The sequence below is a fragment of the Oncorhynchus clarkii genome, chromosome 27, assembly GCF_045791955.1.
Source record: "Oncorhynchus clarkii lewisi isolate Uvic-CL-2024 chromosome 27, UVic_Ocla_1.0, whole genome shotgun sequence".
Lineage (NCBI taxonomy): Eukaryota > Metazoa > Chordata > Actinopteri > Salmoniformes > Salmonidae > Oncorhynchus > Oncorhynchus clarkii.
Genome location: NC_092173.1, coordinates 38,749,338 through 38,766,147, shown reverse-complemented (window position 1 = coordinate 38,766,147; position 16,810 = coordinate 38,749,338). Strand labels below are relative to the sequence as shown.

Here is a 16,810-nt window from a genome sequence, read left to right as displayed (position 1 = left end):
ATGTACTGTAGGGTGTCTCAGGGTGTTTGTACTGTAGGGTGTCTCGGGGTGTATATACTGTAGGGTGTCTCAGGGTGTCTGTACTGTAGGGTGTCTCAGGGTGTATGTACTGTAGGGTGTCTCAGGGTGTATGTACTGTAGGGTGTCTCAGGGTGTATGTACTGTAAGGTGTCTCAGGGTGTATGTACTGTAGGGTGTCTCAGGGTGTATGTACTGTAGGGTGTCTCAGGGTGTATGTACTGTAGTGTGTCTAGGGGTGTATGTACTGTAGGGTGTCTCGGGGCGTATGTACTGTAGGGTGTCTCAGGGAGTATGTACTGTAGGGTGTTTCAGGGTGTATGTACTGTAGGGTGTCTCAGGGTGTATGTACTGTAGGGTGTTTCAGGGTGTATGTACTGTAGGGTGTCTCAGGGTGTATGTACTGTAGGGTGTCTCAGGGTGTATGTACTGTAGGGTGTCTCAGGGTGTATGTACTGTAGTGTGTCTAGGGGTGTATGTACTGTAGGGTGTCTCGGGGTGTATGTACTGTAGGGTGTCTCAGGGAGTATGTACTGTAGGGTGTCTCAGGGAGTATGTACTGTAGGGTGTTTCAGGGTGTATGTACTGTAGGGTGTCTCAGGGTGTATGTACTGTAGGGTGTCTCAGGGTGTATGTACTGTAGGGTGTCTCAGGGTGTATGTACTGTAGTGTGTCTAGGGGTGTATGTACTGTAGGGTGTCTCGGGGTGTATGTACTGTAGGGTGTCTCAGGGAGTATGTACTGTAGGGTGTCTCAGGGAGTATGTACTGTAGGGTGTCTCAGGGAGTATGTACTGTAGGGTGTTTCAGGGTGTATGTACTGTAGGGTGTCTCAGGGTGTATGTACTGTAGGGTGTCTCAGGGTGTATGTACTGTAGGGTGTCTCAGGGTGTATGTACTGTAGGGTGTCTCAGGGAGTATGTACTCTAGGGTGTCTCAGGGTGTATGTACTGTAGGGTGTCTCAGGGTGTATGTACTGTAGGGTGTCTCAGGGTGTATGTACTGTAGGGTGTCTCAGGGTGTATGTACTGTAAGGTGTCTCAGGGTGTATGTACTGTAGGGTGTCTCAGGGTGTATGTACTGTAGGGTGTCTCAGGGTGTATGTACTGTAGGGTGTTTCAGGGTGTATGTACTGTAGGGTGTCTCGGGGTGTATGTACTGTAGGGTGTCTCAGGGTGTATGTACTGTAGGGTGTCTCAGGGTGTATGTACTGTAGGGTGTCTCAGGGTGTATGTACTGTAGGGTGTCTCGGGGTGTATGTACTGTAGGGTGTCTCAGGGAGTATGTACTGTAGGGTGTCTCAGGGTGTATGTACTGTAGGGTGTCTCAGGGTGTATGTACTGTAGGGTGTTTCAGGGTGTATGTACTGTAGGGTGTCTCAGGGTGTATGTACTGTAGGGTGTCTCAGGGTGTATGTACTGTAGGGTGTCTCAGGGTGTATGTACTGTAGGGTGTCTCAGGGAGTATGTACTGTAGGGTGTCTCAGGGTGTATGTACTGTAGGGTGTCTCAGGGTGTATGTACTGTAGGGTGTCTCAGGGTGTATGTACTGTAGGGTGTCTCAGGGTGTATGTACTGTAAGGTGTCTCAGGGTGTATGTACTGTAGGGTGTCTCAGGGTGTATGTACTGTAGGGTGTCTCAGGGTGTATGTACTGTAGGGTGTCTCAGGGTGTATGTACTGTATGGTGTCTCAGGGTGTATGTACTGTAGGGTGTCTCAGGGTGTATGTACTGTAGGGTGTCTCAGGGAGTATGTACTGTAGGGTGTCTCAGGGTGTATGTACTGTAGGGTGTCTCAGGGTGTATGTACTGTAGGGTGTCTCAGGGTGTATGTACTGTAGTGTGTCTAGGGGTGTATGTACTGTAGGGTGTCTCAGGGTGTATGTACTGTAGGGTGTCTCAGGGTGTATGTACTGTAGGGTGTCTCAGGGTGTATGTACTGTAAGGTGTCTCAGGGTGTATGTACTGTAGGGTGTCTCAGGGTGTATGTACTGTAGGGTGTCTCAGGGTGTATGTACTGTAGGGTGTCTCAGGGTGTATGTACTGTAAGGTGTCTCAGGGTGTATGTACTGTAGGGTGTCTCAGGGTGTATGTACTGTAGGGTGTCTCAGGGAGTATGTACTGTAGGGTGTCTCAGGGTGTATGTACTGTAGGGTGTCTCAGGGTGTATGTACTGTAGGGTGTCTCAGGGTGTATGTACTGTAGTGTGTCTAGGGGTGTATGTACTGTAGGGTGTCTCAGGGTGTATGTACTGTAGGGTGTCTCAGGGTGTATGTACTGTAGGGTGTCTCAGGGTGTCTGTACTGTAGGGTGTCTCAGGGTGTATGTACTGTAGGGTGTATATTGTGTAGATAATCCTATAAGAAAACCAATGGTCCAAACCTCAATGTCTCTATCATAAATCCTTTCAAAAGTTATTAGTAGTCATTAACCTTGTGGGATGGACAGAATCAGGGTGAATAAACCAATGGAAGCCAGAGAAACAAAGTGGTTAAAAATGGGGAGAATGCATCGTGTCGGTGTCAGCTCGGCTGGCTCCCGACAGGCCCACTTACCGGTTGAACTCTTTCTTCTCACATAAAACACATAAAACAATCTAGAGGTAAGATGGATATGGGTGTTGCGATATGACATGTAGTATTTTCACATTTTAGTTATACGTTTTTCATATTAATTAGAAAAACAAGTGTATCTCTGTTAAAAGTCAACGGAGCAATGAGCGTTAACCAAGCTTTTTATTTTCAAATACTTTTACATTTCATTCAGTTCATACCATGCTAATTTAGCTTTTTGAGACCTGCGAAAACAACTTTGAAGAGTACGACCACAAAATGTAAAATCCTTATTAACAACAAAAAAGTTGCTATGGCAACAGAGCTTGGTGTTTATAATTGGATGTATTCGGTTATGAAATATGAATTTTTGGATATGATGTTTTCGATACGTTAGAGAAAGACCTCACTGAACGATTCTCAACATAAATAGTCCTATTTGTCTGGGTAAAATGTATTTTATAACATAAGGAATTTACATTTCATTAACAAAGTGTGTTTTCATCCTCTGGGGCAGAGTGGGTGGACACCTTACTAGTGCAGTGGACACCGCCTCAATGTTACAGTGTAGAGAGTGACGCCATGTGTGTATGTCCTGTGTACTGTGACCCGTGTTGTCACATGGAGAACATTACAGAGGGTCACAGACTCACGTGTCACCAAACAGCCACCGACACCATGACATCATCTAGCCGAGTCTTCCTGTCATGTCCTATCCTAAGCCCCTCAGGGCTGCAGACTGTTGTCTTTTAGTGGCTTTGAAAATGGGTGGGTTTGTGTCTGCGTGTGTGGGTTCATGTGTGTGTGTGTGTGTGGGTTTGTGTGTGGGTTTTGTGTGCGTGTGTGGGTTCGTGTGTGTGGGTTCGTGTGTGTGTGTGTGTGGGTTCGTGTGTGTGTGTGTGTGTGTGTGGGTTTGTGCGTGTGTGTGTGTGTGTGGGTTCGTGTGTGTGGGTTTGTGTGTGTGTGTGGGTTTGTGTGTGGGTTTTGTGTGCGTGTGTGGGTTCGTGTGTGTGGGTTCGTGTGTGTGTGTGTGTGGGTTCGTGTGTGTGTGTGTGTGTGTGTGTGGGTTCGTGTGTGTGTGTGTGTGTGGGTTTGTGTGTGTGTGTGTGTGTGTGGGTTTGTGTGTGTGTGTGTGTGTGGGTTTGTGTGTGTGGGTTTGTGTGTGGGTTTTGTGTGCGTGTGTGGGTTCGTGTGTGTGGGTTCGTGTGTGTGTGTGTGTGGGTTCGTGTGTGTGTGTGTGGGTTTGTGTGTGTGTGTGGGTTCGTGTGTGTGGGTTTGTGTGTGGGTTTGTGTGTGGGTTTTGTGTGTGTGTGTGGGTTTGTGTGTGTGTGTGTGTGTGGGTTCGTGTGTGTGGGTTTGTGTGTGTGTGTGTGTGGGTTCATGTGTGTGTGTGTGTGTGTGAATAACTCCTGTCTGTCTCTTCCTTGGCTCTGGTGTTACAGAATGGAACCGTGTCACTGAGACCAGAGGGACTACCACAACATCCCCTCCTGCCACTCTCTATCATGACCTCAACTTTCACTGGCTCTATCACCCATTTCACTGTGAGTGTGTAAGGCAGCCCCCGGCACCTCTCTGATTCAGAGGCGTTCAGTTGTACAACTGTGTGTTAGTGTGTACCGTGTGTGTGTGTGTACGCAGCTGGCTCTCTGATTATTTAAGTAATGATTAAAGTGGTGTACTAAGATCAACAAGACCAAGAGAGATTCTGTTGAATCCCAGTGTTCTCTAGGAAGCTGGCTGTGGTCAGTGTGCACATGTGCAGAAGGGTGGTACTCTGAGAGAGGCAGTTCTAACACATGAAAGACATTCTGCTTCCACTGGTGTCTGATTCACACAGTCACAACGATGTGCTGTGAGAAGAATTAAAACCCCAAAACCCATGTCCAGCTACAAAGCTAGTCCATGATGTTACCCCAGGGCTCTACAGGGGTTAGAGAGAGGGACTGTTACCCCAGAGCTCTACAGGGGTTATAGAGAGACTGTTATACCCAGGGCTCTACAGGGGTTATAGAGAGACTGTTACCCCAGGGCTCAACTGGGGTTATAGAGAGGGACTGTTACCCCAGGGCTCTACAGGGGTTATAGAGAGGGACTGTTACCCCAGGGCTCTACATGGGTTAGAGAGGGACTGTTACCCCAGGGCTCTACTGGGGTTAGAGAGAGGGACTGTTACCCCAGGGCTCTACATGGGTTAGAGAGGGACTGTTATCCCAGGGCTCTACTGGGGTTAGAGAGAGGGACTGTTACCCCAGGGCTCTACTGGGGTTAGAGAGAGGGACTGTTACCCCAGGGCTCTACAGGGGTTATAGAGAGACTGTTACCCCAGGGCTCTACAGGGGTTAGAGAGGGACTGTTACCCCAGGGCTATACTGGGGTTAGAGAGAGACTGTTACCCCAGGGCTCTACATGGGTTAGAGAGAGAGACTGTTACCCCAGGGCTCTACATGGGTTAGAGAGAGAGACTGTTACCACAGGGCTTACTGGGGTTAGAGATAGGGACTGTTACCCCAGGGCTATACAGGGGGCAGAGAGGGACTGTTACCCAGGGGCTCTACAGGGGGCAGATAGGGACTGTTACCCCAGGGCTCTACAGGGGGCAGATAGGGACTGTTACCCCAGGGCTCTACATGGGTTAGAGATAGGGACTGTTACCCCAGGGCTATACAGGGGGCAGAGAGGGACTGTTACCCAGGGGCTCTACAGGGGGCAGATAGGGACTGTTACCCCAGGGCTCTACCGGAGTTAGAGAGAAGGACTGTTACCCCAGGGCTCTACATGGGTTAGAGAGGGACTGTTACCCCAGGGCTCTACATGGGTTAGAGAGGGACTGTTACCCCAGGGCTATACAGGGGGCAGAGAGGGACTGTTACCCAGGGGCTCTACAGGGGGCAGATAGGGACTGTTACCCCAGGGCTCTACAGGGGGCAGATAGGGACTGTTACCCCAGGGCTATACAGGGGCAGATAGGGACTGTTACCCCAGGGCTCTACATGGGTTAGAGAGATGGACTGTTACCCCAGGGCTATACAGGGGGCAGATAGAGACTGTTACCCCAGGGCTCTACCGGAGTTAGAGAGAGGGACTGTTACCCCAGGGCTCTACATGGGTTAGAGAGGGACTGTTACCCCAGGGCTCTACATGGGTTAGAGAGGGACTGTTACCCCAGGGCTCTACTGGGGTTAGAGAGAGGGACTGTTACCCCAGGGCTCTACTGGGGTTAGAGAGAGGGAATGTTACCCCAGGGCTCTACCGGAGTTAGAGAGAGGGACTGTTACCCCAGGGCTATACAGGGGGCAGATAGGGACTGTTACCCCAGGGCTCTACATGGGTTAGAGAGAGGTACTGTTATCCCAGGGCTCTACCAGAGTTAGAGAGAGGGACTGTTACCCCAGGGCTCTACATGGGTTAGAGAGGGACTGTTACCCCAGGGCTCTACATGGGTTAGAGAGGGACTGTTACCCCAGGGCTCTACATGGGTTAGAGAGGGACTGTTACCCCAGGGCTCTACTGGGGTTAGAGAGAGGGACTGTTACCCCAGGGCTCTACTGGGGTTAGAGAGAGGGAATGTTACCCCAGGGCTCTACCGGAGTTAGAGAGAGGGACTGTTACCCCAGGGCTATACAGGGGGCAGATAGGGACTGTTACCCCAGGGCTCTACATGGGTTAGAGAGAGGTACTGTTATCCCAGGGCTCTACCAGAGTTAGAGAGAGGGACTGTTACCCCAGGGCTCTACATGGGTTAGAGAGGGACTGTTACCCCAGGGCTCTACATGGGTTAGAGAGGGACTGTTACCCCAGGGCTCTACATGGGTTAGAGAGGGACTGTTACCCCAGGGCTCTACTGGGGTTAGAGAGAGGGACTGTTACCCCAGGGCTCTACTGGGGTTAGAGAGAGGGAATGTTACCCCAGGGCTCTACCAGAGTTAGAGAGAGGGACTGTTACCCCAGGGCTCTACATGGGTTAGAGAGGGACTGTTACCCCAGGGCTCTACATGGGTTAGAGAGGGACTGTTACCCCAGGGCTCTACTGGGGTTAGAGAGAGGGACTGTTACCCCAGGGCTCTACATGGGTTAGAGAGGGACTGTTATCCCAGGGCTCTACTGGGGTTAGAGAGAGGGACTGTTACCCCAGGGCTCTACTGGGGTTAGAGAGAGGGACTGTTACCCCAGGGCTCTACCGTAGTTAGAGAGAGGGACTGTTACCCCAGGGCTCTACATGGGTTAGAGAGGGACTGTTACCCCAGGGCTCTACACGGGTTAGAGAGGGACTGTTATCTGGGGGTTACCTGGGCCTCACTCTGGCTTACTTTAGGGTTAGAGGGAGTGGACCAGGGTAGATTGGATTGGGGAAAAGTGGAGAGGGGTGTTGGGGGGGCTGCACTGCTGACCCTGAGTCTGTACCCCCAGAAGGAGCGGGAGACAGTTTGAACCCCCAAGCCTCATCTGGTTCTGGTTAGACTGCTCTAAATAGTTCAATCCATTTACTGCAGCCCTGCGGATTCCTTAATTTCATTAATAAAAAATAACACTGTATGCAATTACTTTTTGGGCTCTAACAATGAACCCCTTTATCATCATGATCAATGATCAGATAATGTGTGAGCTGACCAGGTCATGTAATCAATCAACCTGATCACTGAGTTTTCCATATACGTAACATTGCAAAAATCATAAACTTTCTGTCCAAAAATGATGAAGAAAAATTCATCCATGCTTTTGGCCCTTCTAGATTAAGACTACTCTCCAGCTACCCGGATAAAGCACTAAATAAACTTCAGTTAGTGCTAAACACGGCTGCTAGAATCTTGACTCGAACCAAAACATTGATCATATTACTTCAGTGGTAGCCTCCCTACACTGGCTTCCTGTTAAGGCAAGGGCTAATTTCAAGGTTCTACTGCTAACCTACAAAGCATGACATGGGCTTGCTCCTACCTATCTCTCTGATTTGGTCCTGCCGTACATACCTACACGTACAAGACGCAGGCCTCCTAACTGTCCGTAGAATTTCTAAGCAAACAGCTGGAGGCAGGGCTTTCTCCTATAGAGCTCCATTTTTATGGAACGGTCTGCCTACCCATGTCAGAGACGCAAACTCGGTCTCAACCTTTAAGTCTTTACTGAAGACTCATCTCTTCAGTGGGTCATATGATTGAGTGTAGTCTGGCCCAGGAGTGTGAAGGTGAATGGAAAGGCACTGGAGCAACGAACCGCCCTTGCTGTCTCTGCCTGGCTGGTTCCCCTCTCTCCACGGGGATTCTCTGCCTCTAACCCTATTACAGGGGCTGAGTCACTGGCTTACTGGTGCTCTTTCATGCCGTCCCTAGGAGGGGTGCGTCACTTGAGTGGGTTGAGTCACTGACGTGATCATCCTGTCCGGGTTGGCGCCCCCCTCGGGTTGGCCCTGTCCGGGGGTATCATTGGACGGGGCCACAGTGTCTCCCGACCCCTCCTGTCTCAGCCTCCAGTATTTATGCTGCAATAGCTTATGTTTCGGGGAGCTAGGGTCAGTCTGTTATATCTGGAGTACTTCTCCTGTCTTATCCGGTGTCCTGTGTGAATTTAAGTATGCTCTCTCTAATTCTCTTGTTCTCTCTTTCTTTCTCTCTCTTCTATCGGAGCACCTGAGCCCTAGGACCATGCCTCAGGACTACCTGGCCTGATGACTCCTTGCTGTCCCCAGTCCACCCGGTGCTGCTTCAGTTTCAACTGTTCTGCCTGCGGCTATGGAACCCTGATCTGTTCACCGGACTTGCTACCTTGTCTGGACCTGCTGTTTTCGACTCTCTCGCTCTATTGCACCTGCTGTCTCTAACTCTGAATGATAGGCTATGAAAAACCAACTGACATTTACTCCTGAGGTGCTGACCTGTTGCACCCTCTATAACCACTGTGAATATTAATCTATGTAATCTATGAACATTTGAACATCTTGGCCGTGTTCTGTTATAATCTCCACCCGGCACAGCCAGAAGAGGACTGGCCACCCCTCATAGCCTGGTTCCTCTCTAGGTTTCTTCCTAGGTTTTGGCCTTTCTAGGGAGTTTTTCCTAGCCAGCGTGCTTCTAGACCTGCATTGCTTGCTGTTTGGGCATTTAGGCTGGGTTTCTGTACAGCACTTTGAGATATCAGCTGATGTAAGAAGGGCTATATAAATACATTTGATTTGATTTGATTGCTGTTTGGGGTTTTACGCTGGGTTTCTGTACAAGCACTTTGTGATATCGGCTGATAAATGTACAAATACATTTGATTGATAATGTGTGAGTTGACCAGGTCATGTAATCAATCATAATGATGTAAGACTTTTTATTTAGAGCCAAATCCTTCAATAAAACAACTTTACCAGTATTCTATCGTTCAGACATACAGGTAACTGCCAAAATAAAGACAACACTTCAGTAAATGAGGGCAGTATCTGAGGTGTGTCCTTAAAAAGTGCCAATTTCAGTACCGCTAAGACCAACCTAAAGCTGGGCTTAGCGGTAATGCGGTTGGTTATGGCATGGATATGCACATGGAACAAGAGATGTGCTTTTTGTGCCCCTTAACCTAAAAAAATTATGTTTTTTCCTATTTTGTTTAATTTGATTAAAAACCGAGCATAGTCTCCCCTTGTTCTTCCCACAATGCATTCGCCAAGTAGTCTAGACTAACGATAAAGTGTTTGGCTCATGAGACCGCTTTGAAATAAATCTTAATCACCAAAGCTTTATTAAAAGATCAAGTTTGTGAACAAACATTCCCTTATTATTTTAACCAGCTCCTGTTGTTATTGTGGATGTGTGTAAAAACTCCTCCACGGGCCTCCCGAGTGGTGCCGTGGTCTAAGGCTCTGCATCGCAGTGCTAGCTGTGACACTAGAGATTCTGGGTTCAAGTCCAGGCTCTGTCGCAGCCGACCGGGAGACCCATGGGGCGGCGCACAATTGGCCCAGTGTCGTCTGGGTTAGCAGAGGGTTTGACCGGCAGGGATGTCGTTTTCCCATCGCGCACTAGCGACTCCTGTGGCGGGCTGGGCGCAGTGCACGCTGACACGGTCGCCAGGTGATGGTGTTTCCTCCGACACAGTGGTGCGGCTGGCTGGCTTCAGGGTTAAGTGGGCATTGTGTCAAGAAGCAGTGCAGCTTGGCAGGGTTGTGTTTCGGAGGATGTACGGCTCACAACCTCTCCTCCTCGCCTCTCCCAAGTCTGTACTACCAATTGGGGAGAAAAAGGGCTATAATTGTTTTTAGTTTTATTAAACAAATACAAAAAAAAGTAGGTTATATGTCCATCATGGAACGAGAGATGAGATAATCCAGTGATAATCATATTTAGAAACGTTAGTTTTTATCCTGTAACAAGTGCTTGTTTTCCATTTTTTTCCGATTGAAAAACAGGCACTTAGTAGACTACCCTTACCATTAGTAGACTACCCTTACCCTTAGTAGACTACCCTTACCCTTGGTAGGCTACCCTTACCATTAGTAGACTACCCTTACCATTAGTAGGCTACCCTTACCATAAGTAGACTACCCTTACCCTTGGTAGGCTACCCTTACCCTTAGTAGACTACCCTTACCCTTAGTAGACTACCCTTACCATTAGTAGACTACCCTTACCCTTGGTAGGCTACCCGTACCATTAGTAGACTATCCTTACCATTAGTAGACTACCCTTACCATTAGTAGACTACCCTTACCATTAGTAGACTACCCTTACCATTAGTAGACTACCCTTACCCTTAGTAGGCTACCCTTATCCTTAGTAGACTACCCTTACCATTAGTAGCCTACCCTTACCCTTAGTAGACTACCTTTACCATTAGTAGACTACCCTTACCCTTAGTAGACTACCCTTACCATTAGTAGACTACCCTTACCCTTAGTAGACTACCCTTACCATTAGTAGACTACCCTTACCATTAGTAGACTACCCTTACCATAAGTAGACTACCCTTACCATTAGTAGACTACCTTACCATTAGTAGACTACCCTTACCCTTAGTAGACTACCCTTACCATTAGTAGACTACCCTTACCATTAGTAGACTACCCTTACCCTTGGTAGGCTACCCGTACCATTAGTAGACTACCCTTACCATTAGTAGACTACCCTTACCCTTAGTAGACTACCCTTACCATTAGTAGACTACCCTTACCATTAGTAGACTACCCTTACCATTAGTATACTACCCTTACCATTAGTAGACTACCCTTACCCTTGGTAGGCTACCCTTACCATTAGTAGACTACCCTTACCATTAGTAGACTACCCTTACCATTAGTAGACTACCCTTACCATTAGTAGACTACCCTTACCCTTGGTAGGCTACCCTTACCCTTAGTAGACTACCCTTACCCTTGGTAGACTACCCTTACCCTTAGTAGACTACCCTTACCCTTGGTAGGCTACCCTTACCCTTAGTAGACTACCCTTACCCTTGGTAGACTACCCTTACCCTTAGTAGACTACCCTTACCCATGGTAGGCTACCCTTACCATTAGTAGACTACCCTTACCATTAGTAGACTACCCTTACCCTTGGTAGACTACCCTTACCATTAGTAGACTACCCTTACCATTAGTAGACTACCCTTACCCTTGGTAGGCTACCCTTACCCTTAGTAGACTACCCTTACCCTTGGTAGACTACCCTTACCCTTAGTAGACTACCCTTACCCTTGGTAGGCTACCCTTACCATTAGTAGACTACCCTTACCATTAGTAGACTACCCTTACCATTAGTAGACTACCCTTACCATTAGTAGGCTACCCTTACCATTAGTAGACTACTCTTACCATTAGTAGACTACCCTTACCATTAGTAGACTACCCTTACCCTTGGTAGGCTACCCTTACCATTAGTAGACTACCCTTACCATTAGTAGACTACCCTTACCATTAGTAGACTACCCTTACCATTAGTAGACTACCCTTACCCTTGGTAGACTACCCTTACCATTAGTAGACTACCCTTACCATTAGTAGACTACCCTTACCATTAGTAGACTACCCTTACCCTTAGTAGGCTACCATTACCATTAGTAGACTACCCTTACCCTTAGTAGGCTACCCTTACCATTAGTAGACTACCCTTACCATTAGTAGACTACCCTTACCCTTGGTAGGCTACCCTTACCATTAGTAGACTACCCTTACCCTTAGTAGACTACCCTTACCATTAGTAGACTACCCTTACCATTAGTAGACTACCCTTACCATTAGTAGGCTACCCTTACCATTAGTAGACTACCCTTACCATTAGTAGACTACCCTTACCATTAGTAGACTACCCTTACCATTAGTAGACTACCCTTACCCTTGGTAGGCTACCCTTACCATTAGTAGACTACCCTTACCCTTGGTAGGCTACCCTTACCCTTGGTAGGCTACCCTTCCCATTAGTAGACTACCCTTACCCTTAGTAGGCTACCCTTACCCTTGGTAGACTACCCTTATCCTTAGTAGGCTACCCTTACCCTTAGTAGGCTACCCTTACCCTTAGCAACCTTTCGGTTACTGGGCCAATGCTCCAACCACTAGGCTACCTGACCGCCCACAATTCACATAGGCATACCTGCCGTGTACACTCCATTTGGGCTTTATCCCGCTCCATTTCCAAAGAGCACCTCTAGTCCGGTTACCCTCCTCCAGACATATTCAACATGTTCAGTCCTATAAGTCCATATCAACGGAAGGCCTAGGATATATCTTGCTTTATTGAGAACGTGCCTCACAAACACAATACAATTAATGGAAGCCCTGGGTTTTTTTTATTTGAGGAGAAGTGTGATGTTCAAAGGCTTATACTCGTTGAAGCCAATTACAACAATGTTGACTGTCAACACCTCAAACACAGGATGAATTTTTTATTTATTTTTACTGTTGCTATCACTCGTTACTGTAGCCAATGCTATTTAATAAACTGTAGTATCAATCCACAATGGACTAGGATTCCCCCAGTCCAATTGGATTTGATGACAACGCAAAGACCGTCAGTAACCTACAGAACTGGAGACAACAGCATGCAGTTTTAAACCATGGAACACCTTGATTGTCCAGTGAGTCACCAAGCCCTCGTCACACCTACAACTTGTTAATTCATCAAAACAGAGCCCTTTCGCACCACCGCTAGCTATTGCGCTCATACTTTAATTCTGTTTATACAGTGCCTTGCGAAAGTATTCGGCCCCCTTGAACTTTGCGACCCTTTGCCACATTTCAGGCTTCAAACATAAAGATTTAAAACTGTATTTTTTTGTGAAGAATCAACGACAAGTGGGACACAATCATGAAGTGGAACGACATTTATTGGATATTTCAAACCTTTTTAACAAATCAAAAACTGAAAAATTGGGCGTGCAAAATTATTCAGGCCCCTTAAGTTAATACTTTGTAGCGCCACCTTTTGCTGCGATTACAGCTGTAAGTCGCTTGGGGTATGTCTCTATCAGTTTTGCACATCGAGAGACTGAAATCTTTTCCCATTCCTCCTTGCAAAACAGCTCGAGCTCAGTGAGGTTGGATGGAGAGCATTTGTGAACAGCAGTCTTCAGTTCTTTCCACAGATTCTCGATTGGATTCAGGTCTGGACTTTGACTTGGCCATTCTAACACCTGGATATGTTTATTTTTGAACCATTCCATTGTAGATTTTGCATTATGTTTTGGATCATTGTCTTGTTGGAAGACAAATCTCCGTCCCAGTCTCAGGTCTTTTGCAGACTCCATCAGGTTTTCTTCCAGAATGGTCCTGTATTTGGCTCCATCCATCTTCCCATCAATTTTAACCATCTTCCCTGTCCCTGCTGAAGAAATGCAGGCCCAAACCATGATGCTGCCACCACCATGTTTGACAGTGGGGATGGTGTGTTCAGTATCTCGGACCTGCCTGGTGTGTTCCTTGTTCTTCATGATGCTCTCTGCGCTTTTAACGGACCTCTGAGACTATCACAGTGCAGGTGCATTTATACGGAGACTTGATTACGCACAGGTGGATTGTATTTATCATCATTAGTCATTTAGGTCAACATTGGATCATTCAGAGATCCTCACTGAACTGGGCTGGGGCTGAATAATTTTGCACGCCCAATTTTTCAGTTTTTGATTTGTTAAAAAAGTTTGAAATATCCAATAAATGTCGTTCCACTTCATGATTGTGTCCCACTTGTTGTTGATTCTTCACAAAAAAATACAGTTTTATATCTTTATGTTTGAAGCCTGAAATGTGGCAAAAGGTCGCAAAGTTCATGGGGGCCGAATACTTTCGCAAGGCACTGTATTTCTCACACATTCCCGGACCTATAGCCCCTATCACCACCGATTAGATTTACCAGGTTTGTTCAAATAGAGACGTTTATGTTGGTGTTTCCTTTATCTTAGGAGTTACCTCCACCTCACTCGAATGCTTTTTACTGATGTACTTCCCTGACTATTTGAGTTATGAGTGCTCAACACGGAAGGATTTGGTGTTAAATCAGGTATGATGAGCTGGTAATAGCAGCGTACCTTCTATGACACAGTGTTCTGGTATGGGGATCTGTTGGACCATCACAGAACAGAACTCTTTGATCTTCTCCATGTTGTCCCTCAGGTGGCTGTACAGCTTGTCCTCTTTCCCAGTGTCCCTCTTCACTCCTCTCCTTCCTTCCCCCTCTCCCTGTCCATCCCTCTGTTCCTCACGAGGCGTGGCCGGATGGGTGGAGGGAGACAGGGAACTCTCATTGGTTAGCTCCCTCTCAGTGGGAGAGTTTTCCGTTTGCTGATTGGGTGAGGACACTGAGAGCAATGCGTCAGACGTTAGCTCCACCCCTTCTCCATCCGGACCACTCTCAGGGTTGATGGACCGTGACCTTACGGCGTGCAGAGCCAGACTCTTTGACCTGAGGAAGACAGACACACACGCACACGCACACGCACACACACACACACACACACACACACACACACACACACACACACACACACACACATACAAGACATTTAGAAGTGATGTTAACCTGTAAGACACTTGAATCCAGTGTTATATGGGAGAAAGTAAAAGAGTACTACAGAAATAAGTTGTTGTTTTGTCTTGAGTCTGGGTTTTTTCTTTCCTTTTCCTGTACTGTTGTTGATGTTTCCATTTTGTTTCAACATTTTAATAATTCTTGCACTGATATCCTTTAATACTTCTGGTTGTATGTTCAATTTCAGTAAAGTCATGTGTGCTGACATAGATATGGTGTTGTTATAGACTCACCTGTTACATCTCATAGATATGGTGTTGTTATAGACTCACCTGTTACATCTCATAGATATGGTGTTGTTATAGACTCACCTGTTACATCTCATAGATATGGTGTTGATATAGACTCACCTGTTACATCTCATAGATATGGTGTTGTTATAGACTCACCTGTTACATCTCATAGATATGGTGTTGTTATAGACTCACCTGTTACATCTCATAGATATGGTGTTGATATAGACTCACCTGTTACATCTCATAGATATGGTGTTGTTATAGACTCACCTGTTACATCTCATAAATATGGTGTTGTTATAGACTCACCTGTTACATCTCATAGATATGGTGTTGTTATAGACTCACCTGTTACATCTCATAGATATGGTGTTGTTATAGACTCACCTGTTACATCTCATAGATATGGTGTTGTTATAGACTCACCTGTTACATCTCATAGATATGGTGTTGATATAGACTCACCTGTTACATCTCATAGATATGGTGTTGTTATAGACTCACCTGTTACATCTCATAGATATGGTGTTGTTATAGACTCACCTGTTACATCTCATAGATATGGTGTTGTTATAGACTCACCTGTTACATCTCATAGATATGGTGTTGTTATAGACTCACCTGTTACATCTCATAGATATGGTGTTGTTATAGACTCACCTGTTACATCTCATAGATATGGTGTTGTTATAGACTCACCTGTTACATCTCATAGATATGGTGTTGATATAGACTCACCTGTTACATCTCATAGATATGGTGTTGTTATAGACTCACCTGTTACATCTCATAGATATGGTGTTGTTATAGACTCACCTGTTACATCTCATAGATATGGTGTTGTTATAGACTCACCTGTTACATCTCATAGATATGGTGTTGTTATAGACTCACCTGTTACATCTCATATATATGGTGTTGTTATAGACTCACCTGTTACATCTCATAGATATGGTGTTGTTATAGACTCACCTGTTACATCTCATAGATATGGTGTTGATATAGACTCACCTGTTACATCTCATAGATATGGTGTTGTTATAGACTCACCTGTTACATCTCATAGATATGGTGTTGTTATAGACTCACCTGTTACATCTCATAGATATGGTGTTGTTATAGGCTCACCTGTTACATCTCATAGATATGGTGTTGTTATAGACTCACCTGTTACATCTCATAGATATGGTGCTGTTATAGACTCACCTGTTACATCTCATAGATATGGTGTTGTTATAGACTCACCTGTTACATCTCATAGATATGGTGTTGTTATAGACTCACATCTCATAGATATTGCGTTGATATAGACTCACCTGTAAAATCTCATCTCTCTGTATTCCTCTCTAGCGGCTTGTCCCATGCTGTATCTGCGTTGGGGTGTAGTTGACCCACCGTCTGTCTCCCCTTCTCCCCCCTCATCCCCCATCTTCTCCTCAAACGCCTGGATCTTCACTTGCAGTCGCTGCTCTGACCCCCTTCCAAACCCCCCTGCACCCACACACACACTGGCCTCTGGGGAAGGAGGGCCTTCTGATTCCTCTTCAACCCTGAAACATACAGAGAGAGGAAGGGGTGTAAAGTAACAACCCTGAAACATACAGAGAGATACAGGTGTAAAGTAAGAACCCTGAAACATACAGAGAGATAGAGGTGTAAAGTAACAACCCTGAAACATACAGAGAGAGGAAGAAGTGTAAAGTAACAACCCTGAAACATACAGAGAGAGGAAGGGGTGTAAAGTAACAACCCTGAAACATACAGAGGGATACAGGTGTAAAGTAACAACCCTGAAACATTCAGAGAGATAGAGGTGTAAAGTAACAACCCTGAAACATACAGAGAGATAGAGGTGTAAAGTAACAACCCTGAAACATACAGAGAGGGGAAGAGGTGTAAAGTAACAACCCTGAAACATACAGAGTAAGGAAGAGGTGTAAAGTAACAACCCTGAAACATAAAGAGGGATACAGGTGTAAAGTAACAACCCTGAAACATACAGAGAAATAGAGG

General features: G+C 46.3%; 1 protein-coding gene across 1 annotated transcript in view; it reads right to left on the bottom strand.

Moving 5' to 3' along the window:
• The window catches only part of LOC139386072 (ventricular zone expressed PH domain-containing 1), a 140,519-nt gene that overhangs the window by 44,891 nt on the left and 78,818 nt on the right, over positions 1-16,810 (bottom strand). Inside the window, exons 7-8 of the mRNA XM_071131494.1 lie at positions 16,114-16,347; positions 14,062-14,435 (exon numbers count right to left, since the gene is read on the bottom strand). Of these exons, the coding sequence (XP_070987595.1) occupies positions 14,062-14,435; positions 16,114-16,347 (608 nt within the window). The remainder of the gene's footprint in view (positions 1-14,061; positions 14,436-16,113; positions 16,348-16,810) is intronic.